A 25,868-nucleotide genomic window follows, 5' to 3' on the forward strand; every position below is an offset into this window, starting at 1 on the left:
CGAAACTGGGCTGCCGTAAGACATTTTTTTTACTCTCTGTATTTCCATTACATTTATCATTGTGCCTTTGTTACAGTGACTTGAAAATGAGTTACAGTGATCGCGTACCTGAACTTGTGCTCTTCATGTCGGTCCTGTAGCGTTCAAGGAACCCCCACCGACTCCTCCCACCGCCAACGTGTGCAACCTTCCCCTGTTCCGGGGCAGACCGTGTGCGAACGCCTCCCCGCGGCTGAGGTGGTACTACAACTCCCAGAAACGCACCTGCCTGACCTACATGCATGAGGGCTGCGAGCGGAACGCCAATTCCTTCGGCACCCGGGAAGAGTGCTTGGAGAATGTTAACGCCAAGAGATGTGTTGGTAAGAGTGAAAAAATTACTGGCCCTGTTTTGCATTCAGTATTTTTATCATCAACCTGCCTTAAGCAAGATTTTGGCGTCGCGTCAGGGGCGGAGCGAAACTACTCTCTGATACCATTATTATACCTTTCAGTGAAGCGAACATACAGCCAGCGGATACCGGACCTACCACAGACCACCGCAGCACCCTCCAAGGATCCCGAGGTCGTCTGCAACCAGCTGAAGGACCGAGGTCCGTGCCGAGGGCGGCAGAAGAAGTACTACTACCTGTCCACACAGCGCAGGTGCGTGCGCTTCACGTACGGAGGCTGCGGCGGCAACGACAACAGGTTCCACACCTATATGGAGTGTATGGACTTCTGCAACGGTAACCAAGACACGTTCAGATACATTTCTTCTGACAATTTCTTGAAGCTTTCATGTCAGATGTCTTAAGGATGTCTGCTTCAAACGCATTGTTTTCTTACCATCTACTTATTGACATTAATTAATAGACTGAATTCGAAATTTCTAGCTCGAATGTATCGACTATTTTGACTACTCCGCCTCGCAGTGTCGCGTTGTAATACAACATGTGTATTGAGAAATATGCATGAAAGAAACACAATCTTGTGACATGGCAAATTCCCCCCTTTAGACCCCCGGACGAAGTGTCAGCAGCAGCGCGCTAAGGCCGCCAACGCCGGGCTGCAGGTCGGCATGTTCATCCCGGAGTGCCGACCGGACGGCGCGTTTGAGGAGGTGCAGTGTCACGGCAGCACCGGGCACTGCTGGTGCGTGGACAAGGACGGGGAGGAGCTGCCGGGCACACGGGTGGACAGGGGATTCACTCCCACATGTTCAGGTCAGAAACTCATAGAATTTAAGTTATGGGCCAACCTATGGTGTGTATCTATGCGTCCAAATTACTGCGTTAGGTCCTGAATCAAATCTGTTCTTTTATCTGTATGTATAGATCCCTAAAATCTGTACAGCTGAAAATATAAGATAGGGAAAATAATAAAAGTGTCGTCTTATAAATACCTCTAGAGGTATTATAGAGAGAGCGAATCGAATAATAATATATAGATGGGGGAAGCCAATCTGAAGTGGCGATCAAAAGAATATCTTCTGTGTAAGAAAATGATCGCGAAAGCAAACTGACGAAGAAATATTTGTCGTCTACACAAAATACAGCGGAGAAGGGCAAGTGTCACGTCGACCGAGGACTGGCGATCGACGCCCGGCTCGGCCCCGGGGCGTACGTGCCTCAGTGCCGGGAGGACGGTACGTACGACCCGCTGCAGTGCCACGGCAGCACCGGCGAGTGTTGGTGCGTCTCCGAACACGGCGACGAGATCTCAGGCAGCAGGGTGTCGCCGGGACAACTCGTTCCTAACTGCGGTGATCTATCAGGTATGTTAAAAAAACTCGCATATTTCTAGCGTCTCAATGGTTATAAGAATTGTCATGTGGATACGCTACATTTCTTTCTGATAGAGATGTAAAGATATGAAGACAATTGACGACGATTGAACTTGAACTCTTAGCTCGGACAAGGCGCCCGCAGTCGCAGTGTGAGCAGGAACAACAGCAGGTCCTAGCCGTGGCTTTACCGGGGGCGTACGTGCCTCAGTGCCGGGACGACGGCTCCTTCTCCCCCGTGCAGTGCCACGGCAGCTCCGGCCACTGCTGGTGCGCCGACCAGTTCGGGAACGAGGTGGCGGGAACGAGAGTCCGCCCGGGAGAGAGCCCCAGATGTTCAGGTATCAGCCGCTAGAGGTCGCTCCCGTACGCTAATCTGGCCCGTGTTGCTCCACACCATTGCCGCGCATCTGCACCAATTGCAACCTACTCCTTGAACCTCTCATGGACACTAACAGCCAGCATAACTACATCCTACCACTCGCCATGGAAGCCCATCCCCATCCCTAGTATCCCTTTGCTGATGATATCTACGTACTGCATACCTACATAACACCAGCTTAGCTTTGTAGCCACTCTAAAAACGCTCTGCAGAGTTTGTGGATGCATCTTGGCTAACACCATCAAATCATAACAAATCCATGTTCCCTTAGTAGTTTGAAGTATAGATCTAGATATCTAATGTATTACTTTTACCATTTATTCTAATCCATAATCGTCCATCTTTTCCAGAAGCTGGCTTCTTTAACAGATCTAGAATACATTTGATTTTAAGACTTTTATCAGTAAACAGCAAGACATTGTTTAGTCTAATGATGACAATGATCCGTGATTTTCTCTTCCGATCGCAGCCGAGGCCCCAGTCACGGACGCCCCGCCCCAGACCAAGTGCCAGGAGGAGCGTGAGGACGCGAACAGCCGGGGTCTCCTGGCGGGGGTGTACGTGCCGCAGTGCACGGGGGACGGGCTGTACAGTCCCGTCCAGTGTCACGGCAGCACCGGGCAGTGCTGGTGCGTCAACGACGCTGGGGAGGAGATCATGGGAACGAGAGTTGATGCAGGGGAGTCCCCTAACTGCGCAGGTCTGGAAACTTAGAAAACATTTCTTGGCACAACACTTTTGCACGACACAGGTCACTTGCACATCAAAACTGAGAAGAAAATGACAGCTTTAGAACTGACACCAATAGATTCTATGAAAATCAATACATCGCGACAAAAACTTTCACAAAAAAATGGTGGACGCACGCATGCGCCACATATTTAGTCACGTGTATATGGGGTCGTGTGGAGTGCTCGACTCGGAAGCAAGAAGTCCCGGGTTCGAGTCCTGACATGCCACCGATCTTGTGCCCTTGGGAAAGGCACTTAACACGACTTTCCTCACCTCAAGCAAAAATGAGTACTGTATTTGTACTCTGTGTTGGTGGCGGCATAAAATAAGTTGATATAACTTGAGTGTGCCGTCGCCATGTTTGGTCATGAAATGTTGGAATAAAAAAAGGGCGGTGGGGGAGAGATTGGCGGCGATATTTTAATTACACTTCCATGTTTTTTCCACAGGAACCCCTGAAACCACCAAGTGTCAGTTGGAGCGAGAAGAAATGTTGAGTGAGGGACCGCTCCTGGGCGCCTACATTCCGACATGCGCAGAGGACGGCAGTTATGACGTCATCCAGTGTCACGACAGCACCGGGCACTGCTGGTGTGTGGACCGAGAGGGCGAGGAGATCCTGGGCACAAGAGTGGGTCCTCAGGAAGATGTCGTCTGCGAAAGTGAGTTCAACATGAATTATGCTAATTGTGTATAAAGATCTTTTATAGGTCATCTTTTTCTTTAAAGAAAATCAGATTTGTCAGAGTTTCAATGCCACTTTCCAATTCAAAATATGTTTTTCTTTCTTAAATACCCAGCCACACCGAAGCCAGGCACCAAAGAGGGCAAAATGCCACTTGGAAGTGAAACAGAAGGTATATATTCCAGTTTACGGTTTCATGTCTTCGCGATTGTTATCGATGTATTCTTGCACATTGACACTCCGTCCCAAGGCATTGGCATAAAAATGCCACAGAAGTTGAAGGTTCAACCGTTATATTTTCATTCGTCTAGACGTGACGGAAGCGCCCAAACCGACCGTGACGGTCAAACCGGTGACTGGGAAAGCGGAGACACAGAAGAACGAGACAGAGAGGTTCCTGCCTCCCGAAAAAGGACTGAGCGCCTTCCAGAACCTGACATGCCGTGACGCCAGGAGGCGGGCCCTCAGGCTCTTCTGGTACAACTTCACTTCTGCTGACGAAGGTGGGTCCACAAAAAGCTCGTCACTTAACCTTTAGCACAAAGTCGAAAGAGATAGCCTTTTGACTACCAATTTCTGTATTAGGCCATGTTGATTTGATCTCTTATCTGACCCTGCCTATTGACAAGGTACATAACACATGTCTCTCATGTCTAGACAAGGTTTTCAACACTTCTCTACACGTCTAGATCAGTACAGGACAGGCGAGAATTTCACATGTGCTGTTGTCTTGTGCAGATCAGCACGAGATACGAAAACGAACCTAGTAGTAGTTTCAATTCGTGTGTTTCTCTTAGGCCATGTTGATTTGATTATATGGATGACATCCTCCGGGAGCCCCAAAACTGATGCGCGTGTGCGAATAAAAAAAAAGTTTTGCAAAAAAAAAAGTTCTTTTCATTATGAAATCTACGTGGTCATGAGGGTTGAACAAATGGGACAGAATATGGTTTGGCGAATAATCTAGTCTTCAAGTTCATTTCTTTACAATTTCGTCTTTTTTCGTTTGATGTTGGCATTCTACGACATTGGTATAGTTTTTATTAATTTTTTTGTAACTTATGGTATATTTTTGCTCATTTTGCAACTGTTTTGTACGATTTACAGTATGGTTGAAAACTTTTTTTTTTTTTGGAAACGGCCGAAAATTCATGCGCGCGCGGATGTCATCCATATAATCAAATCAACATGGCCTTAGTCACTGGCTTGGCAGCAGGGAGTAGGCTATTTAGTGGCGGACGACTTGTGAAAAAACTTTGATAGATTATTTTTCAGATCAAAACTTTAAAAGTAAGTTTCCTTCTTATACTTTACATTTGGGGGATCAACAGTCTCTGTACAATAACTGTTTTCTTCCACAAGTTTCCGATGGAATTTTACCCTTTCTTAACGATTTTGCTTCCCTTCTAACAGTGAGCTACATCCCCACGTGTACGGCGGACGGGAAGTTCTTCCCCATGCAGTGTTACGGTGCCTCCGGGTACTGCTTCTGTGTGGACGAGTCGGGTAAAGAGATCCCGGGCACCGTGAGCGAGCCGGGCGCCAGGCCGGTCTGTTCAGGTACGGTGGGGATAAACAGTCCATACCGGGTACCTTACGTGAAACGCGAGTGGAAGTTTTGTAATGGGTTCATTCCGATCGCAGTACTGTATTTAAGGGCTCTTCCCATAAGATGTCACAAAAGTACAGTATCTCAAATCATTACAAAATATTTGTAGTGCCAAATAGATGTTAATGATTCTTAGCTTACAAAAGGTTTGATACGCTTTATTTAGGGAGGTGACCATGTGTATTGGAGATATCATCATATGATTTATTTCTTCTTCACAGGTGTAGATGACGCTAAAGTAGACGTGTGGGAGACTGGGAGTGGAGAGGACGGAGGCGAAGGTAAGAGATGCAATCCCGCTCTTTAGTAGTTTAGAGCAGTGGATTTTTGGAACAAGAATCTTTTCTACAGGACTGAGTGATTTTATTCGTCCTCAGTCTTACAATTTGTTTATTTGCAGGGCCCACAGAAGAGATAGAGCTATTCACAGCGGCACCGACTCCGGACAAGGCCGTGCTCCCCACAGAACCGCCGGTCATCGACACCACCACAGCTTCTACCCTCACCGCAACTCCCACCGCCCCTACCACCTCCTCCAAACCGGGTCTGGGCACCACTGCCACGCCGGTTCTCGACACAACGGCGCAGCCGGGGCCTGACGTTTCCACCAGGATGCGTAAGTGGTATCATATATCGTGCAAAATAGATAACACAAGATTCAAGTTGTCATTAAAGCTTCTTGGGACAAGTTGACGAACTTGCGTACCTTAAAAGATGAAGAAACAAGCAAATGCACCGTCTATTGACGATGGACAAGATTATGATAGCATGATGATTTCTTTTTGATATTCCAGCTACCCTGTGTGAGCGTGCGCGTGCGGAAGCCCTGACCGCCCTGAAGGCCTCGCCAGACCACGCGAACGGCTCCCGGTCGTCCTTCGTGCCCACCTGCACGGAGGAGGGCCGGTACACGCCCCGCCAGTGCTACCTGGACGGCGTCAACTGTTTCTGCGTCAACAAGTACGGCAACGCCCTGAGCGCGGTCACACGGCTGACGGAGGGGGAGGAGCTAGACTGTGAAGGTGGGCGTGGTTCAATCAGGAGTCCTTTGTCCAATCAGGAGGGCTGTATCGGGGCGTTGATGTATTGGTGTATTGGAACTGTCCTTGGTGCTGAAGTGTTGTTCTGTTAGGGATTTCGGGCTTACTTGTGGAAAATACTGTATGGCGTGTTGAATAAACGTTAATATCTAATCGTACAATTTAGTGATTTTTTTTCCTTAAACATTTGAGAATTTCTAATGATGAAATCCGATCTATACCTTTCAGAGCATGATTATCAAACAGCGGCGCCACCGATTGCGGAACCACGCACCGAGCCGCCTTCTAGACCAGGTAGGTACCGTTTTAGGCCAAAAAGTTTCTTTTTCCGGATTCTTTTAGCTTTAAAGAGTAATAAGCCTGACATCGAGTACATCTATTGGCAGATATTGTTGAGCACAAAAATATGAACAATGCATTGAAAGGGACACAAGAAACGCAGTACATAGAAAATGCATGTACAAGATGGATAACAAACAGCACCTACTCTTGGCACCTTTAAAAGACTGCTAGTATCGTAACTGACTTTGACTGAACGATTTTGGACACAACGACTTATGAGTTATTTATTAGTTATTGCCATTTTGTTTATTTATTTACTTTGTATGAGTTACCTTATGTATAAAAATTATTACTTTGTTTTCATTTGTAAATAAGTAGTATTTATGTTATGACCCCCTGACACTCCTCCACGCTCGACCTCTATGAAAAGCGGCCGAAATAGCGGCCGATTAGAGCATGTAACACAGTTACAGATCGAGTTGAAATAAAGGCTCAAACAAACAAAAAGGAAGACGAGTTGATGTAAATCAGTTATGAGAATCTACCTGTAGAAGAAATGAAAGAATAAAGAAAGATGAATGTGAATTTCGTTCTTTCAGCCGGCTGTTGTCCCAGCGGAAGCTCGCTCGTGCTGAGCCCCCCGGTGGTGGTGAAGGACGTGGGGCGGGGCGGGTGGTACAGTTCCTGGGCACGGGACCCTCTCGATCCCAGCCCCATCTACATCTTCGACGGACCCCGCTCCATTCAGAAGTACGACAACGACCACGCCATCATGAACGACCAGGTGGGATTCGCCATGTGAAGAAAACGATATATTTTAGGACTTAGTTTTTTCTTGGCAAATGTTGCTCAGAAAGGCCCAGTTTTCTCGTAAGAGGGACAGAAGAATGAAGATTTTTTTTTAAATCTTGCCAAAAAGTGTGGCCTTTGTGCATGATTTGACCTGTTATTGACCTCTAAATACTAAGTTCTTCCCTGGGTGAACTGACCAACTTTGTCAGGGGAAAAAATCCTGGTATCATTTCAATATTTTGGCTGTAGCTCTTTAAAATGCCGGAGTCAACCTTTCACTATTTGTACCAAAAGACACCTGACAACCCAGCTTTGCAGTAGGGATAGAGACTTGAGGTTTAAAATAAAGCTAAATGTGCTTTAAAGTGCTTGTTTCTAGTGGTTTCAGCATAGAATTCCAATGCAAAGTCTATTTGCTTGCCCTTTCCCAGGTGTCCCGTACATGGGAGCTCCCTAGCGACATTGCCGGGAACGGCCAGCTTGTGTACGGCGGCTCGGCGTACTACAACCGGGCGGGAACTCAGGATCTCATCAAGTTTGATCTGGAGAACGAGCGGGTCGCGGCCAGACAACAGCTGCCATTTGCAGGTATATAATACTAGTAGTTTTTTATTTACTTCATGTTCACCACAAAACAAGGCTCATGGGAGCCACTCAAATGTTTTGGGTTACTGCACAGACAGTGAGGACAGATGTTTGTTGACCTTAGGCTTGAAAAGTTTAAGGTTATACCCATCTGGGAGACAACCAAACATATTGAACTCAACAAAGTTCACAGACGCACGGTCTTTTGTTTCATATATGATATCCCCATTTAATACATAACACGTACATTCAGTACATAACACAATGTAAATTTGTATGCTAGACATCACACAGAAAAAAAACTGTATATTGAGTATAGAAAGGTTCACTATAAATCTTAGAAAAACATGGCTGTACATTTTTTTCATCTTCTGCTGACAGCGGATGTATCTAGTAGCAACCTTTAAAACTTTTGAGAGAGACAAGCTAAGGCCACACCAATTCAATTTCTTGGTTAACGGATTTTTCTAGAAAAATAATGGAGCGGGCGGGCGAAAAAAATAAAAACAGGCCTAGGCATCCTATTATGGCCCAAAATGGTATGATAGGAGCCATGAAGTCAACACACCAGGCTGGATCAAAATTTAAAGAATGAATTTTTAACTTTTAATGATACCATAGCATTGAAAGATGGGATAACTGTAACAACTAGGATGAAAAGGACTGTTTTCAACTGTTCAGGGCAAAATATGAGCATTTTGCAGTTGATTCTGAATTTTTCTTTTTATTTGCAAATCAGAAAAAAATGAAGCGGGCGAATTCGTTAACCAAGAAATTACATTGGTGTGGCCTAACGGATGTTTAATATAAATAAAAATGTGAAAAAATATCTCCAGGTATCCAAAACGCGTACTCGTACTCCTGGGGAGGCAGCACGGATATCGACTTCGCCGTGGACGAGTTCGGACTGTACGTGATCTACGGTACCCGGCAGAACAGAGGCAACATGGTGGTCAGTCAGATCAACCCGCAGGACCTATCAATCATCAACACATGGAACGCTGGGTAAGTCAAAGGCCAGACATCTAAAAACTGTCAAAGATGAAGCCATATTTCATATAGAAATTTGTTGCTGAGTTGTTTTCGTGTCAAATACCAAGCATAGAATTTTACCCGTGAAATGTTGCTTGCTCTTGCCAACTTTAGAAAAGTTTTTTTTTTACCTAATCGTTTCTCTTTTGGTGAAATAAAATATACATTCTCCAAAATAGTAATGAAATAATTTAGTCTGAAAGGTTACTAGCTATTGATGTTGAAACTGTCAATATGATGGTGAGCAGTGTTCAGAATTTAGTTCTTGGCACACTGCGTCAGTAACCAGTTTTTAAGCTACAGTTGAACCGCTTTAAGACACACTGTGCTAGCTAGCATTAATTTTTTTTATTCTATTTTCTTTAGCCAGGGTGGCCTCTCAGTGACTAAGCACAGTGCTTTGGACACATAAAACATACAAATTATACAAGTATCAAAACAGCATGGAAAACATACAGAAGTACTAACAGGGCAAAAACAAACATATTTAAGCAACTACAAAAACAAAGTCATTATCCATACTCATAGACATAGTCCTTATAACTGGTCCATATAAATGTATAGAAGATGAAAAACATTTTATCCTGGAATGCCCATTGTACAGAGATCTACGCATCTCTCTCTTTAACACTATTAAACTGGGCCAGAGAGTTACAAAGTTAACAAATGACGAACTGTTCACATACATAATGTCATCGTCTAAACACCTGGTGATTGAGAAGCTCTGTGAATTCGTGTACGCATGTCTCAAGAGGAGAGAAGAAACTTACATAATAGCTTAGCTATTATGTAAGCTTAAATAGAGTTAGATGAATTATAGTATACAGTAGATGTTAGTTTTGTTTTGTTTTTCTTCTTATACAATTCCCTATGTACTAGTAACTAGTATCATACAGTATGTTATGTCACCCAATGCATTTAGCCCGGAAGGGCATGAATATGCAATAAACATCATTGTCATTGTCATATAAATCTGTGAGAATTTACTCATTACACCTACCTGTTTTCACTCAGCTACTTCAAGCGTGCCGCGGGTAACGCCTTCATGAGGTGCGGCGTACTGTACGCCACGGACGCGCACGACTTCACGGCAAAGATCAGCTACAGTTTCGACACGCGCACGGAGCAGGAGCACGAGGTGCTGGTGCAGCTGCGCGACCCGTACCGCTACAACACCATGCTGGACTACAACCCTGCAGACAAGAAGCTGTACCTGTGGGACGAGACCTACCTCATCACGTACGACGTCATGTGTGGTGAGTTAGCTCCTTGTTTTTTGGCGACGCCTCAGTGGAGCGTAATGGTACAGTGTTGTTTGCAGTTTGCAAGAATTCTAGGAATTGTACAGGAATTTTTATTAACAGTTCATCTATTCGTTATTTCCTCGAATTCTTTGTTTATGTATCGACGTACAAGCATGCTTTGTTATTTCTTAGCATTTTACATAAGCAGACTCAGGGGAGGATATCATTCATAGATTTGAAACAATGACAGCGTTGAGATGGAATTCGACGGTTTCGTCATTATTCGTCTTACTCAAGAATGACAGAGATCGGACCACTTCTCCTTTATACTTTTTCTGTGCCTCCATAGCGAAGGGCGCTCCACCTCGATCGAGTTTAAGACTCAGGGCAGGAAATATGGATATTTGAGTCTGAAAATAGGGATACATTTTCATAGTATATGGTAACCTTTGACATATTCTAAGGGCCTGGCAAAGTTGAAAGTTTAGCGTGCTGATTCACTTCGCTATTTTGATATTGTGTAGTATTCTTAGATAGTATTCATTCGTGTCTTCCTGCAGAAAAGGACGACCCAGCTCCTGGCGTAACGGCAGCAGCAACCGCCACGCCACTTCCCCCCACCACCACTCCTCCGGCACCCACCCCACCCCCAACCCCCCGCCCGACCACGACCCCCTCGGCCCGGGAGACCATCTGCCGGCTGAAGAAGCGTCGGGGCCCGTGCCGAGCTAAGATCAGCCGGTACTACTACCTGCCCAGCCGGGACACGTGCGTCAAGTTCCGATTCGGAGGCTGCGGAGGGAACGCCAACAACTTCCACAGCTGGGCGGAGTGTATGGAAACCTGCACAGGTAAGCATGGGCGTGGCCTTCCATGGCTGAAAAGCAAATTTTTTTTTAGGACTGTCGTATAATGCCTCCAAATGATAACGGTTAAAACAACCCTCACCAACACATTGAATAGAAAGGCCAAGCTAACGATTCATTTTTAATGCGCATAAAGGGGCACGAAGAAATTTCCATCAGCTATCATATTGTTTTCAAACTTGCTGCGCATGTAGGTGAAAATAATTAGTTCAACAAAGGAGATGTGGTATGAAATGCATGGAGTGGCTGTTTCGGAATTCATTAAATCATATTTTGAATGAACTAAAACACAATCGATACGTATACGTATGTGTCATTAATATTCACGATGTCCGTTAACATCTCCAGAGCGTGGCGACGTGCCCAAGTCTCCCGTGCCCCAGCCCGGCCCGGCCGTGGAGACTCCCCGTAAGACCCCCCGACCGGAGGTGCCCAGCTACATGGGTGACGCCTGCATCCTTCCCGCTGAGCCGGGGCCGTGTCAGGAGTCGCACAGCCGCTGGCACTTCGACCCCGTCAGCCGGGTGTGTCAGGAGTTCCAGTACGGCGGCTGCGGAGGAAACACCAACCGGTTTGGGTCCTGGCGGGAGTGCACCATTGAGTGCCTAGGTGAGTAGCCATCATCGTAGTCTTCTAAATAGAAACGTCTTTACTTCCGGGACGGAAGTATTGCTTTCGTTTCATTTACTTGATTGTTTGTTTGTTTGTGTCGAGTCCGCATTGGGGCCTTGGCCGAGTCATTTGAGGTTGAGATTCATGATCACTTGATGATGGAGTCGTGAACTTGGTATGCTCTTGTACCAAATACAATCCCGGAAGCCTGAAATCTCTCATTTCTTGTTTATAATAAATAGTTCTACTTATACGCAACTGTATTTGATGGATATCATTATTAAGTACTGTGAAGAAGTTGGGCAAGTTTGACTCAACATGAAATATCGCACACTACAGGTCAACAGGCAGTTCAGTGTGGTGGTTGCAAGCACGAACGGCACGGGCTCCACAGGGGTTATTGCAACAACCAGTTCGGTGAGTATCTTTTCTTTACTGTACTGTTCCTCCATGAATATAAGTGGTCTAATTTCTTACACATGTATATAGTAAGCGTGGTATTCTCAAAACATGTATTTTTCTTTTAGATTTTTTTGCAAACTGAAATGTGCCTTACAATTTGGGTCTTTCTTATAAAACACAAGAAACGAGTATGTCATGCCTTTGCAATAGGGAAATATCGGTGACTGGTGTGTTGTTCCGACGTATTTTCATTTTGCATCTTTTATAATGTCCCCTTCTTCAGTGATGACCGGCAGGGTGTCCAAGTTGGAACTGACGCCATCTTGGCGCGTAGTTACCATGGTGACAGACAGTGAGATGATCAGTAAGCGGGGCGGACTGAGGTCTATCCAGTACCAGGGCCGGGACCTGGCGGTACAGGTACTCCTGCCCAGGAACTACAACAACAAACACGGGTGTCCGTGCTACGATGTGGCCAGAGGTTTGTGCTGTTCATATTTTGACTCCATATTTAACCTTCAATTATCAAAGGTCTTACATTAACGTATCCGGTTTGACCGTTTGTGTAAGGCATTGTACTAGTGGAAGGGGAGGAATAAGAAAGTGGTCAAGTTTTCAAACTTGGACAACTACATTTGTACAGAACTACATTCCTACATGATCCCGTTGACTCTACCCTTTATACACTAACTACAAACTTTTGTTCCATTTCATTTCCCTAATTTTGGTTTGCGTTTCCTAGTTTACTGCTTCTCGTTAAAGTCTACATTTAAGTCATATCACGATTCTCCAAATTATGGTAGTAAATTCTCAATTGTACTGTGTTATCACTACACGGTTTCATTCATTTATATTTCCAACTTATTTCCTTAATTTGTGTAGTCGATTTATAAGTTATAAGTTGATAAAGTACGCATTTATAAAACCATACGCTTTTGGCATCTCTTGCACTGTTATATGTCATTTATATTTACTTGCTTATGTATTCATCATATAAAATAGACTAAAAGCTAACGATAGTTGTGTGTGTGTCCTGCCAGGAGCGGAGTACGTGATGATGGGCCGTGTGGACGGGAACGGGTACGGCATGGTGGATGAGAAGGGGTACATGGCGGAGCTGAACAACAAGTACGCCCGGCGGCTGCAGCAGCTCAAGGCGAACCCCTTCAGCTGCTCGTACTCCTACCACGACACGTCACGACAGGGTTCCAACCCGTACGCGCGGTACCCAGGATCTAACCCTAACCCTAACCCTCAGAACCCCCGATCATACCCTCAAAATCCTCAACCCAACCCATATCCTTCAAATCCACGTCCTTACCCCCAGAACCCCCAACCTAGGCCTCAGAATCCCCAGCCCTACCCACAGAATCCCCACCCCCAAAATCCACGGCCCTACCCTCAGAATCCCCAGCCCTACCCAAAATCCCCAGCCCTACCCACAGAATCCCCACCCCCAAAATCCACAACCCTACCCACAGGATCCCCGGTCAAACCCTCATTATCCACAACCAAGTCCCCAGTACCCTGGTTATAACCCTTACAGTCCTGGGTCTAACCCACAATACCCAGGCTCTTATCCCCAGGACCCCAGGTCCCACTCTCAGTACCCCGGGTATAACCGGGGCCTCAGACACCAGTCTGTACCCAATACTGCCGCTAGAGGGCGCTCGTCATACACATACAGAAGTGCCCAAAAGAGATAAAGGGCTGTTATACGATGTTATATTAGCACCAGGCCGATATTTTACTTACACATCTACAGGACGTACTAGTATCTAGTATAGTTACGGATACACAAATGGACTTTATCGTGTGAAATCGATTATTTGACTGGCTAATTCTTTTTTTTTTGCGTGATACTATATAGATGTTTACGTTGGTTTTAACTGAAGTGTTGTATTTTATACTAACTCTACTGTTCACGTTCAAATTGTAAAATCTCCACCTATTTGACTGGATAGAAACTAATGCACGGTACGGAATATAAGACATGGGAGAGGATACAACACAGTATAAAATCTTCATGTATACTGCACTATTGATATACCTCAGATACTTTTAATCCTAGACAATTGTAGAATAAGACCATTTATGCTAGGCCATAGGCTGTATGTGATCTTTTTAAGGAGCTTTGACTTATCTTTTAGCTCTTTTAATAAGCTGTAATTATATTTAACTGCATTGTATGTTTGGAAAAAGCACTTAAGAGTAGGCATAGATGCACAGAAGAATGTATGTTTTTGTATTGTGCACTCATTCTGATTACTACTTGTGGTATCAAATGTGTATTTCGGTACCAGCATTCCATGGCTGATTCGTACTCGATCTTGTACTGCAGACTTCTAACACAAATGATCTGTATTTGAGCGACATATTTCGTTTTTCAGAGGTTAACATGTTTCCTTCGATGTTGTGTTTATATACGTTTTCAAACGTCCGTCCTGTAAGAGAGACTTGAACAATCAAAATCACTGTTTCCTTTCATATCTGTGAAGAAGGCTTTTCCGTGAACTTGTTAATAAACGTCTTCTTCCTTCTGTACTCTGCAGTGTGGTATGTACTCTTTATTTTCAGGACATCATATGTAAAGTCAAGAAAGATATACAGAATACTGTAACATGATATAACAATAACATGATATGCTATTGTACATGGATATACGCTAGCACGTAGCTCGCTTGAGGCTAAGGCCACACCGACTTAATTTTATGGATGACATCCTCTGAAAACCTCCAAACTAATGCGCGCGGGCGAATAAAAAAATTCCGCCCAAAAATAAAAATGCTACTAAACCACAGGAATATAAAGCTGGTATTGTGAATTCGTGGCAGTACATAGCGACGTATACGAAAACCGGCACATGCTGGCTTTTTGCGGTATGATTCGGCACCGTACGTCAATGTACTGAGTTCTTGAGTCGTGGAGCTTCGGTAGCCTGGGTGCCCGCGGCTCCGTATTGTCTCCGTATTGTACTAACTACCATGGTTATCTTTTCTTTTTCTTTTTTTGAGAACAGGCGAAAATCAATGCGCGCGCGGATGTCATCCATAAAATTAAGTCGGTGTGGCCTAAACAAGGATGTCATCATCAAATGCACACAAAATGCAAAGTATGCAGACTATGTGTGTCAAAAGAAAGGGGCAGGGAGGGAAGGTGTGTGTCCGTTTTTCTTTCAAAAGAAACTGAGGTGGTCAAGCATGCCCAATTATAAGCCTCCAACTGGTCTAACCGGCCACCTATCTGCTATAATTATATGCACGCCTACAGCCCCCGACAGACGGCTACCAAATCATGTAAGGTGTACACGAAAATATTCCTCAACGCACCCTCTGGAAAAGCGTCAACATACCTGGATACAACAGAACCAAGCGATCTAGCTTCATCATGGCGTCGGACGATCTGGTCAACTGGCGGTTACTCCTGGCGTTCTTTCTCTTCGGACTGAACCAAATCTTAGTGATTTATTTTCTCAAACTGTCGGGAGAGGCAGACCAAGTCTCGTGTGGACTGAGAGAGGAGCCAGCGGTTCGAATTCGCAGAGAACTACGAAGTATGGACGACTCTCCCACATCAGAGTAAGTGTAGAACTCTATATGTCATATAGTATTATATGATATATAGATATATAGATCTGTGAGCTCTATATACATGCCTCTAGAGGCAATTTCGGAAAAAAAATTACTAGAATGGACGTATTTCATGTGATGGCAAGGTTGAAACACGATGGCAAGACAACTTCAGTGGAAGCTTAATAGCTTGAGAGAGTTGAGTAACTTGTAACTAGGTGTTAGGATGACAATTATTGAGTTGCCATAAGTCAATCATTTTGTCACATGAAATTGACTGCATGGGGCCGGAACTAAGAGCATATCAGGAGTAGAATATTTTCCATTATGTAAATAAAATTTAACCTCTTATTATGTTATACAGCCACTACAAAAGTCACAAGTAATGCATCCGTATTACTAAATAAAACGGAACTAACATATCCAGAGAACTAACTTATTTGCAAACAAAAGGTAAACTTAAGAGTGGCAGCGTTAAAATACAATGTACTTTTCTTTAAAATCGACACTGACAAGTTGTTATGTTGTCTTTACATATGTTGGATACCGTGCTCTACAATGATATGGCTTTTTTCATTCACCCCAGTGTCACCCATTCTAACCGGGACGACAAACTGGACACATTGAAGAGAGCAGACAGAGCTTGGGACAGACTACAAAACGACCTGCACGAAAAAGGCTTGGAAAAACTTTTCGGGGACAAGAAAGAAAAGAAAGGCCGTACGAACCCGATGTAAGAACACAAACAAAAGACTCACCGGTCAACCAGATAGCAGACAATGCAGAACGGACTGGCGGCAACCATGCAAAGATTGGACTTTCCAGACACAAAGAAAAAGAAGCCAGAAGGACAGTTCAGAAAATCATATATAAAATATGATAAATCAGAAGGCAACACCCCGACCACGGAGTCACTGGGTGCAATTATCATTTACTGTGATAACTGCTTGATATAATGTACATTATATACAGGGTACTATGGATAATTGTAATGCACTTACTACGTAATCTATATGCTCTGATCTTATACCTTCATCGGCGTATGGTACATTCAACTTCCTCGGGCTTCTTGGTAAATGCATCAGTGTAAAAGGAGGTAAATTAGTTAAAGTTGGTTTGCTATTCAATTATCTTAAGTAAGAAAATCTACTTACTCAATGACTTAAAAGTATACGTGTATTTCTATCGCTATCACAGAAGGGGCAGTAAAAAAATGTAATACTATTATATCGATTCAACGGCCAGGTTGATCGCCTTGGTGATATGTACACTTGTTATTAAAAGATATAAAAAATCAGCGCTTTTGAACAATAAAATATCACATAGTTCTAACCCTCTCTGAGTCATGATTCTTCTTCATTCAAGTGTCAAAACGCCCATACAGCACATGCCCATAGCCAGGGGGGTTCGGGGGGTTCGGAACCCCCACAAGGCTCAAAGGTCCACTTTTTGGTCCACTTTTTATGTAAAGGTCCACTTTTTGGTCCACATTTTATGTAAAGGTCCACTTTTTGGTCCACATTTTATGTAGAAAAACTGCTCCCTTTGTCATTGAATAAAAATCTATCTCTGATTTTTTTGTTGGAAATCCTCTTGAAAATGCACGAAATGCCATTTTAGAAGGTTCATTTTTCAAAATTTTCCGGGGGAGCATGCCCCCGGACCCCCCTTGGAACCTCGCGCCTTCGGCGCTCGCCTCGTGCCTACGGCGCTCGAGGTCCCCTCAAGCAGTGGGAAGAACCCCCCCATTCAAAATCCTGGCTACGGGCATGAAGCAATACAACCAATGTCACACAACAGTTCCTAGAGCCGGGGAGATCGTCAACATACTAGTACCAACTACTGAGCGCCAAACATTCAACTACAACATTCCACTGAGTCGTACCGAAAGACACAGACAATCCTTTATTCCCAGAACTGTCATGCAACGTACAGAAACAGTTGTAAATTGAGTTTCAAACTCTTCTTCTGCAGAGTATTTGTATGTGAACCTGTCTTTTAAGTGTATACATGTATATTTATGTCACCGCATTATATGTACTATATTTTAGTTGTTGTTTTTTTTATTCAGAAGCTCAATGAGAATTACAAATGAAAATACATGGACTAAGTGACTGCGAACTCAAGTTAGGTACAACTTATATTCTCGCAGCCACTTTTACAATGAAAGAAAAATATTTTACAAGACATTTAAAAATACACGAGACCTCGCGTGAGTAACAATCCTCCCATCCCAGAAAACACATACAGTTAGAATCTTTTTGTTTCTAATATATAATTTTGTACGGCTAACATTATTTTGCAGTTGGTGTCATACGAACAAAGGAAACTACCGCGAAGAACTAAATATTGTATGGAATTATCAGAAAGAGTGTTTAAATCAACAATATTACCAAGTATGCTTGAAAGCTTGCCAAAAAGAACTAAGCGCTGGTAGGTGTATATAGGGCAGTGCAATAAATAATGAGCAATCGTTTCATATGGACACCCGCAGCTACAGGATGGACTTGTAACAAGACCTCGGGTATAAAGACTGTGATTCAAGCTGCAGGTGCCCAGACGAAGTCGGGTAATGAGAATACAGGAATTTATATATTTTAGTTAATGATGACTTATTGCATGTAATCGTTAGTCTGTTGAATTTTAGACTGCTGTAAAATTACACAATTAAGGAGTTTCTCCTGTCATGTTGTTTTTATCAAATAAAGTTCGAAGTTCAACAGAATTAATGCTAGGAAGAAATGACAGACCAACGAAAATAGGGCATCTTTTTCGGGGCTCAATGGTATCGCTCCTGTAGTTGTCTGCAATCTACGCAATGCTTTTAGACAAAACCGGAGCTCGCTATTGTTTCAATGGATATATAATTATCCTACCCAACCACCCACCTACACAAAGTGGCTACGCATTTCATGTCCCCTGAAGCCACATGGCGTTATTTGAGGAGTTGTCAGGGCAACCAACCTAAAAAGTTGACAGTGTAGAACGTAAACTGTGGCACAGTTCTAGATTTGTGACCACTAGATCTGTGACCATGATGATACACATGACAATTAACAACACATAAAATTCTATGTGTGGTTGGACAGTGGCTATTAACCTGCTCGTAACAAGATGCAGCCAGTTCGAACTCGTTTCTTTCTGTTTTTTTTGCCCGTTGAGCACCAGACTGAATGAAGGGGCCACTCACTACACCATCGGAATGAACATTGCAGTTTTCCACCATAAGGCCACACCGACTTTTAAGATTAAAAATCATTAAAATTCAATGGATGACATCCTCTAAAGACCCCCCAAACTAGTACGTGCGGGCGAATAAAAAAAAATTCCGACCAAAAATAAAAATGTTTGTATTGTGAATTTGCAGCAGTACATAGCGACGTATACGACAAGCAAGCACATGCTGGCTTTTTGCGGAATTTATGAATCGGCACTGTCTCGTATGTACTGAGTTCTTGAGTTGTGGACCTTCTGTAGCATGGGTGCCATCCTCCAGAGTTACCATCGGCTCCGTATTGCCGCTAACTACCATGGACTACCTAGGCCCAGAGCCATGCCAGGGCCTCGGAGGACATGATCTTTTTTTTTTTTGAGAACATGCGAAAATCAATGCGCGCGCAGATGTCATCCATAAAGTTAAAACTGGTGGGTCATGTGAGGTAAATACCGAATAGCCTCCTATACGGACAACAAGACGTGGTGACATCGTGTCGGACTGAAGCAAGGGGGAATCCTGAAAACCATGTTGAAACTTCCTTGGACTAAAGTGATCTGAACTGTCACCCAACCATGCATGAAATGACGTCTGGATTGACTAGATTGATCATTGCTGAGCTAGGGTCAGTAACCTCTTTGACTAGTGTTTCCCCGCGGCCACAAAGCCTACGCCACGGAGCAGACCATAGAAAATGAAGCTCGTCCGACGACTGTGCTGAAAAAGAACATTATCCGGGCAGAAGTACGACAGGTGTCCACCTCTCGACCACTGAGCGATTTTTTAAAACATCGGCCAGTGCTCGCAGTCTACAGTTACCGTACAGTACACCAAACTGGTGTACACGTACGATAGGACACATTTTTGGTGTAAAATACGCTGGACTCCTTGGCAAGTTTTTGATCTGTATTCTCTTGACGATAAAAAAATACGGCCGGTGGTGGTTGACATACAGTGTGTCTCCGGCTTTGTGTATTGACACAACTCGGGATGTCAGGTCGCGATTTCAAATCCAGGCTCCTTCTAGCCATAATTGTGTTGGCTGCCAACCAGACGGTACTGGTTTTCGTCCTCATGCCCGGCCGTGCTTCAGACCCTGGCTGTGATAAGCAGGACGACTTTCGCGCTGTCATGGAGAACATTAAAGATCGTGGGGTCCGAGATCTCAGAGAAGAGTTCGAAGGACCTATCGATATCTCAAGGTAAGTCCTACATCAATTAGCTTTGCCATCAATATATATATGATACAATATCAACATTGCCATTCGTACGTGTTACCACCTACCCCTGACTAGTGATGATTTGAAGGATTCAGCGATGCTTTGCACAGAAAGATAGCCAAAAAAAGTAGTAAAAGTACAACAAGAATAGCCTAGCCCTAAGGTACGATAAAGGTTGCGGCAAAGACAATTTGTTGTGACAAATCAAAGAAAGTTAGAAACTTGGCATCTTGACTTCTGTCACAACACTGATAACAACGACTCCACTGCCTATTCAAAGTTAGTTGTTTACTATAATTATAACGCAGGTCAAATGACTGTTGAGTTGTCTTACTTCTCAATCTAGTAACAGTGGTGAGTGCATGCAAATGTTAACGAATTGTGGGCGGTTAGTCGTACTCTTTTATCTGATAATGATATGCGGGATATGTGCTATAAGCACGATTTCCTGTTTCGAAGACAGTATTTCCAGAGTTGGCTGTTTACAGGTATAATTATTGGCGTATACATGCTCCGTTGCATATGCTTTAAGACAAAACTGCTAGGCATTGGGGGGAAAAGACTGAGTTCTTTATAACAACAGCAACACTGGAAACAACTTTCAGATCAATGCATATTCGTCAGAAATTAAATATGATGGTGCTTGAACACAAATTTGGGGAAAACATGAAATGTTTCACAGCACATTTACTTGTTTATGCATTTGTTATTCTTAGGGCGATCATAGATAAACAAACTAAACAACCATTTAGAGCTGAGATGGTTGCTGCTCGTCTAATACTTAAAGGCATCCAGTGCAGTTTTTAGGGCTTGGAAAGCCAATTTTTCAAAGCCAATATTCTGGTCTTTTATAGTGAGTTGAAACCACACTACCCCAATGTACATTGACCGTCATGGAGCAAAAATTCCCTAAATTCTGACGGAAAATGCTTACTGGAAGGGCCCTGGGCTGAGTTTTAGGGTACCACCCAGAAAATACAGGACTCATATTGGGACTTGTTTCTGCTGTTTTAAATGTGAAGCAGTATGTGTCAATATCACAAAGTTTGCCTTGTTTTGCAAATCTCCAGTTTTGTTGCCCTGAAAGCGCATTAGATGTCTTTAACTTGCTGTTGTACACTGGCATAGTATCCGTGATGAGGACACACCGAGTGCTGACAGGGAAGTTCAACGGCCACAAGAGAAGGCAAACTATCCAGGGAAGGAATTTGAAGAAGACGACGAAGAAGAGGAGGAGGAGGAAGAAGAAGAAACTTTCATTGTCGAACAAGAAGATATGAATCTCGATGAGGTGCAGCAAAAGCCACAGCTCTCACCGCCCGAACTGTCACAAGGTCCCGGACTGGACTGGACTGGCTTCAACCGGACGGAAATTGAAAACTTCAGGTAAAATAAAAATACTAGGAGATATAATTTTCTCCTACTTGTTATTTGTGTTTTAGTAGTTTATTTTTAATCTCCAAGCAGATCCCTTTCTGTGGCAAAAAGTTGGCCAGGCAGTATCCATTAGCCAGAGAAGGTCGCCGGCCACCGACGGGATCAAGACAAAAAAAAAAACGGCCATACATAAAAAGCTAACGATCAACAACCTCTGCTTAGAGAGTTGTTTATTTTGTAGTTTTGGGCAGATCAGTGATATGAGTAAATTTACGAGGCCTTGTAAAATTTAAGAATGACAATTTCAAATTAATCATTTTTATTCTCTTAGGATTTTCAAAATAAAACACATATCTAGAAGTCAAGCTAATTAAGTAAAGTGCATTGCAGCTTGGCATAAAAAAATGGTAGCAAAAAGGTCTGATAATGCATTACTGTGAGGGTTGGTGGAAAAATTCTCAAAGAAATGTTGGATTCAAGGGTTAACCTATCTTGTGTAGACATTAAGTACAGAAAAAAAACTGTAATTCATCCCAGAAGATTTCGGACAATCCAACACCACTAAACATAATCTCAAAGCAAAAATACAGTAAACTTGGATATTGTTTGACAGGCTAAAACAATCAGTTTGGTGATTAAAGGGAAAATTTTTGGCAATGTTGCCAATCCTGCTGAATTTAGCATTATGAAGACCATTTATTCAGACTGGACAGGTTCCCCCCCCCCAAACCAGTCCAGACTGGACAGTTTTTTCCGCCAACCCGCGTGATAGTTACTGATCTACTCCATCCAGAAAAATGGTGCTGAACAAGACGAGAGTGGTGACGCACCTGTACACCTGCCAGAAGAACGTGCCTGTACACTCCCACCTGAGATTCTTCCAGTCCAACCTCACGGTCAAGATCATGAGAGGGACGTACAAGTATTTCCCTCGGGTAAGGACCTAACAATTAAATTATTTTTGAAACCAGCATTCGTAGGAAAATCATGCTTAACTTTATCTTGATACTCTCTAGAATTTGCCAATTCAAATTCCAGCCAAGTACACATGACGTTACATTATTCCTGACTTTGTGCACTTGAGCACTGTAGAAAAATTCCTAATGCAACTAGACAAACCTTCCATCGAAAAACATATCTGTTCCTTTATCTCTACTACAACGTATAACTGAAAAGCGAGGAGAAGTTGAACGTATGTAATGAAAGCTAGATTTATTTTGCACACATCTGTTCTGTGTTCATCATGTTTTGTTTTGACCTGTACTTAATTAGCCCATGTGGCAAAATGTGCAATAAAGGCCGCCATTCATTGACGGCAAAAATATTTTCTCAAAACGCGATTCTCACACTTTTTGCTACGTAGCCATAGATTATCGGAGCCGCTACATATTTTTGTCTGCAAGACTGATTTTTCTTCTTTTTTTTTCTTTTCAGAATGTTCAGTTTCCCGTCAAACCATACCAGACTTGTAGCGTGGTTGGGAACGGTGGGGTTCTGACAGGGAGTGGCTGTGGGAACGAGATCGACTCTGCAGATCACGTGTTCAGGTGAGGTAGTAGTACTTACAGCTTTACCGCAATAAATTTGAATCTTTTGAAATTCAACGGACGAAGTGCAGCACTACTCAGTACAAGTGTCAATGTGCCAATTGTTCATTGTACAGGCAATTAGGGTCTTGACTGTCATTTTGTATCTGAGAAACAAAGAACTTTGTTAAAATTACCTGCTTCCGGTCTATATATAACAGTTATATAGATATCCTTGACCTGGATTAATTTGATGACATACCATTAGGCGACCCTTAGGCCACACCAATTTAATTTCTTGGTTAACGGATTTTTCTACAAAAATAATGGAGCGGGCGAGCGAAAAAAAAAAATAAATAAAAACAGGCCTAGGCATCCTATTATGGCCCAAAATGGTACCATAGGAGCCATGAAGTCAACACACCAGGCTGGTTCAAAATTTAAACAATGAATTTTGAACTTTTAATGATACTACTGCATTGAAAGATGGAATGACTGTAACAAGTGGTAAGAAAAGGACTGTTTTCAACTGTTCAGGGCAAAATATGAACATTTTGCAGTTGATTCTGAATTTTTATTTTTATTTGCAAATCAGAAAAAAATGAAGCGGCGAATCCGTTAACCAAGAAATTAAATTGGTGTGGCCTTAGTACACCAGCTGGCTAGAATATGTGATTGTAAACAGAAACCAGTTCTATTGACAAACTATCGAAGGTCAGTGAGAACATGACTTGCTTTGAAATATCAGCCCTCCATTAAAACAATGTCCCTCATTTGCATACAGACTGAACTTACCACCAATCCAGGGAAGCTTTACTCAGGATGTGGGGAATAAGACCAACTTTGTCACACTGAACCCCTCGGTCCTGCAAGATGGGTAAGTGCATGGCTGTTTTTGTCAGCAAGATTAAAATCACTGAATGAAAATTATATAGTGATTCATCCAACCAATATATACGCAATGTATATCGTGTTGACTTTAAGATACACATGTAATAGATTACATGTATCTCCCTGTTTGTACATGTACAACCAATTTTCCATATATATATGTACACATATATGTGCAGTCAAATGTACATATATGTATATGGAAAAAAATATATATGGAATGTTATATATATGGAATATATATATGGAATATATTCTGAAGTGTTTCCTACACAGATTTTTGGCAAGAAGCATTGGTGTCAGAAAAAAATATGCATTAAATATGATAGTAAAATGACTAAAATATCAAAACTGGAAGTTCAGCTGCAGTATCATAACAAGCCGCTAGGGGGTCCAAATTATTTTGAGGTCTCATCAAGACCTACCCACCTACCAAGTATCAAAACAATCCATTTAAGCCTTCTCAAGTTATCGTGTACACAGACACAGACACACACACACACACGAACGCCTCTGAAAACATAACCTTCTTGGTGAAGGTAATTAAGATACAAGTATAACTGATTCTATGACACTTTCTTGCTGCAGATATGGTCTACTCCTGGAAAAGGAAAACATCAGTGCTTTTATGCAGGCAGTGGACACGTATCCCGCCAACACTGTGATATACACCCATCCATTCGACCAGAAACGGTACAGAAAACCGGTGTACCGCGCACACCAAGCCATGAGAAACTCAGAAAAGGTGATGCGATGGTCTCATCCGGAGTTTCTACGCGCGACAGACAGTTTCTGGAAGAAGGCGTTCCACCTTACGGAGGCGCGAATCACCTCAGGTAAGGAACAGTGGCCTGGGCTGGACATCCCAAACAGGAGATACCCCAGCCATAATGTACCCGGGGTACATTCTGACCAGGGGTGTAGTCTGTCCTGTTACACTGATGTGATGAAGAAGAATGAAATTGAGGTCTAAAATTAACATTTGCTGAATAATTCTTTATATGCACAACTTGCATGCATAGGAGGAATCCATAGCTGAAAATCAGGTATTTTTATCCTTATACAACAAAATACTTGGGTAAAAAATCAACATCACAACTCTGAAGTAGACAATCATCATGACTTAACTATCACTATTGGACTTCTTTTGGTATTGTTCATATGACATGTTTAGCATTAGAAGTTCATTAGGGTTAATTGTAACAAGTCGTTCGGTGTAATGTAGCCAGCTGCCGCCGCACCACATGCCTGCGAAGCTGGTGTGTTACGCCGAAAGGCGGTTATACCGGCTATACAGATACAGAATCGAATTTGAATCAGGTTGAAAAGCTCTACTCCCTATTCCTTTGCAACATTAAAGACAAGTACCAGATGGAATCACAAAGTAGTAATTCTGTCTCCTGTCCTTGTGATTTTTAAGCTTCTTGATTAAATCAAAACAAAATCTGACTTCATTCCGCTTTCTCTCCCATCTTTCCCAGGTCTCCTGGTGACAACCATCGCCCTCTCCATGTGTGCGGAGACCAACCTGTATGGCTTCTGGCCCTACAGAACAGCCTCAGACGGCAGGGTTCTAGCCTATCACTACTTTGACCGACCCATCTCCAGTAGACAGAAACTCATCTTTGATGAAGAACAGATGTTCATACAGGGTGTCTTGAAAAACAGACGTCACAACATGGGGGATGAGTTCTCAGTGCTGAGGCACCTGCATAAGAAGGGTGTTTTACGTCTACATGTGGAGAAGTGTGAAGAAAGATCTTGAAGAAAATACAATTTAGGATTGCAATTGCTGCTTCTATGTCAAACTCAGCTTGTATATGCATAGAAGAATATACAATGTATGAATATAGGTGTACAAATATATATAGATACCGTCTATTTCCCTGTAAAATGGCTGTGTGGCACAACGGCAGCGTGCGCGACTCGGAGCCAAGAGGTCCCGGGTTCGAGTCCTGACATGCCACCGATCATGTGCCCTTATGAAAGGCACTTTACACGACTTTCCCCACTAGACTCAAGTGAAAATGAGTATTGTCTGTC

The 25,868-nt window shown here is 43.2% G+C and overlaps 3 protein-coding genes across 3 annotated transcripts; all 3 read left to right on the forward strand.

Moving 5' to 3' along the window:
- Positions 1-132: 132 nt before the first annotated feature.
- Positions 133-13,670, forward strand: LOC109464249. The gene is made up of 23 exons (XM_019761185.1): positions 133-362; positions 495-728; positions 999-1,205; positions 1,538-1,756; positions 1,891-2,106; positions 2,617-2,847; positions 3,329-3,541; positions 3,680-3,736; positions 3,876-4,067; positions 4,978-5,124; positions 5,395-5,454; positions 5,574-5,789; positions 5,968-6,195; positions 6,442-6,507; positions 7,095-7,279; positions 7,719-7,875; positions 8,709-8,877; positions 9,919-10,160; positions 10,709-10,999; positions 11,363-11,623; positions 11,966-12,043; positions 12,312-12,509; positions 13,069-13,670. The coding sequence occupies exons 1-23, from the start codon at positions 278-280 to the stop codon at positions 13,563-13,565; spliced, it is 4,449 nt and encodes a 1,482-aa protein (XP_019616744.1). The 5' UTR covers positions 133-277; the 3' UTR covers positions 13,566-13,670.
- A 1,613-nt stretch (positions 13,671-15,283) lies between these two features.
- On the forward strand, positions 15,284-16,862 carry LOC109464276. Its single transcript, XM_019761225.1, has 2 exons — positions 15,284-15,606; positions 16,184-16,862. Exons 1-2 carry the CDS (start codon positions 15,416-15,418, stop codon positions 16,332-16,334), a joined length of 342 nt encoding a protein of 113 aa, XP_019616784.1. The 5' UTR covers positions 15,284-15,415; the 3' UTR covers positions 16,335-16,862.
- Positions 16,863-19,128: 2,266 nt separating this feature from the next.
- Positions 19,129-25,822, forward strand: LOC109464275 (alpha-N-acetylneuraminide alpha-2,8-sialyltransferase-like). The gene is made up of 7 exons (XM_019761224.1): positions 19,129-20,013; positions 21,160-21,417; positions 22,202-22,343; positions 22,843-22,955; positions 23,719-23,811; positions 24,414-24,661; positions 25,307-25,822. The coding sequence occupies exons 1-7, from the start codon at positions 19,802-19,804 to the stop codon at positions 25,588-25,590; spliced, it is 1,350 nt and encodes a 449-aa protein (XP_019616783.1). The 5' UTR covers positions 19,129-19,801; the 3' UTR covers positions 25,591-25,822.
- Positions 25,823-25,868: the final 46 nt, after the last annotated feature.

This window comes from Branchiostoma belcheri, unplaced genomic scaffold (genome assembly GCF_001625305.1).
Source record: "Branchiostoma belcheri isolate BF01 breed outbred unplaced genomic scaffold, Haploidv18h27 scaffold135, whole genome shotgun sequence".
Lineage (NCBI taxonomy): Eukaryota > Metazoa > Chordata > Leptocardii > Amphioxiformes > Branchiostomatidae > Branchiostoma > Branchiostoma belcheri.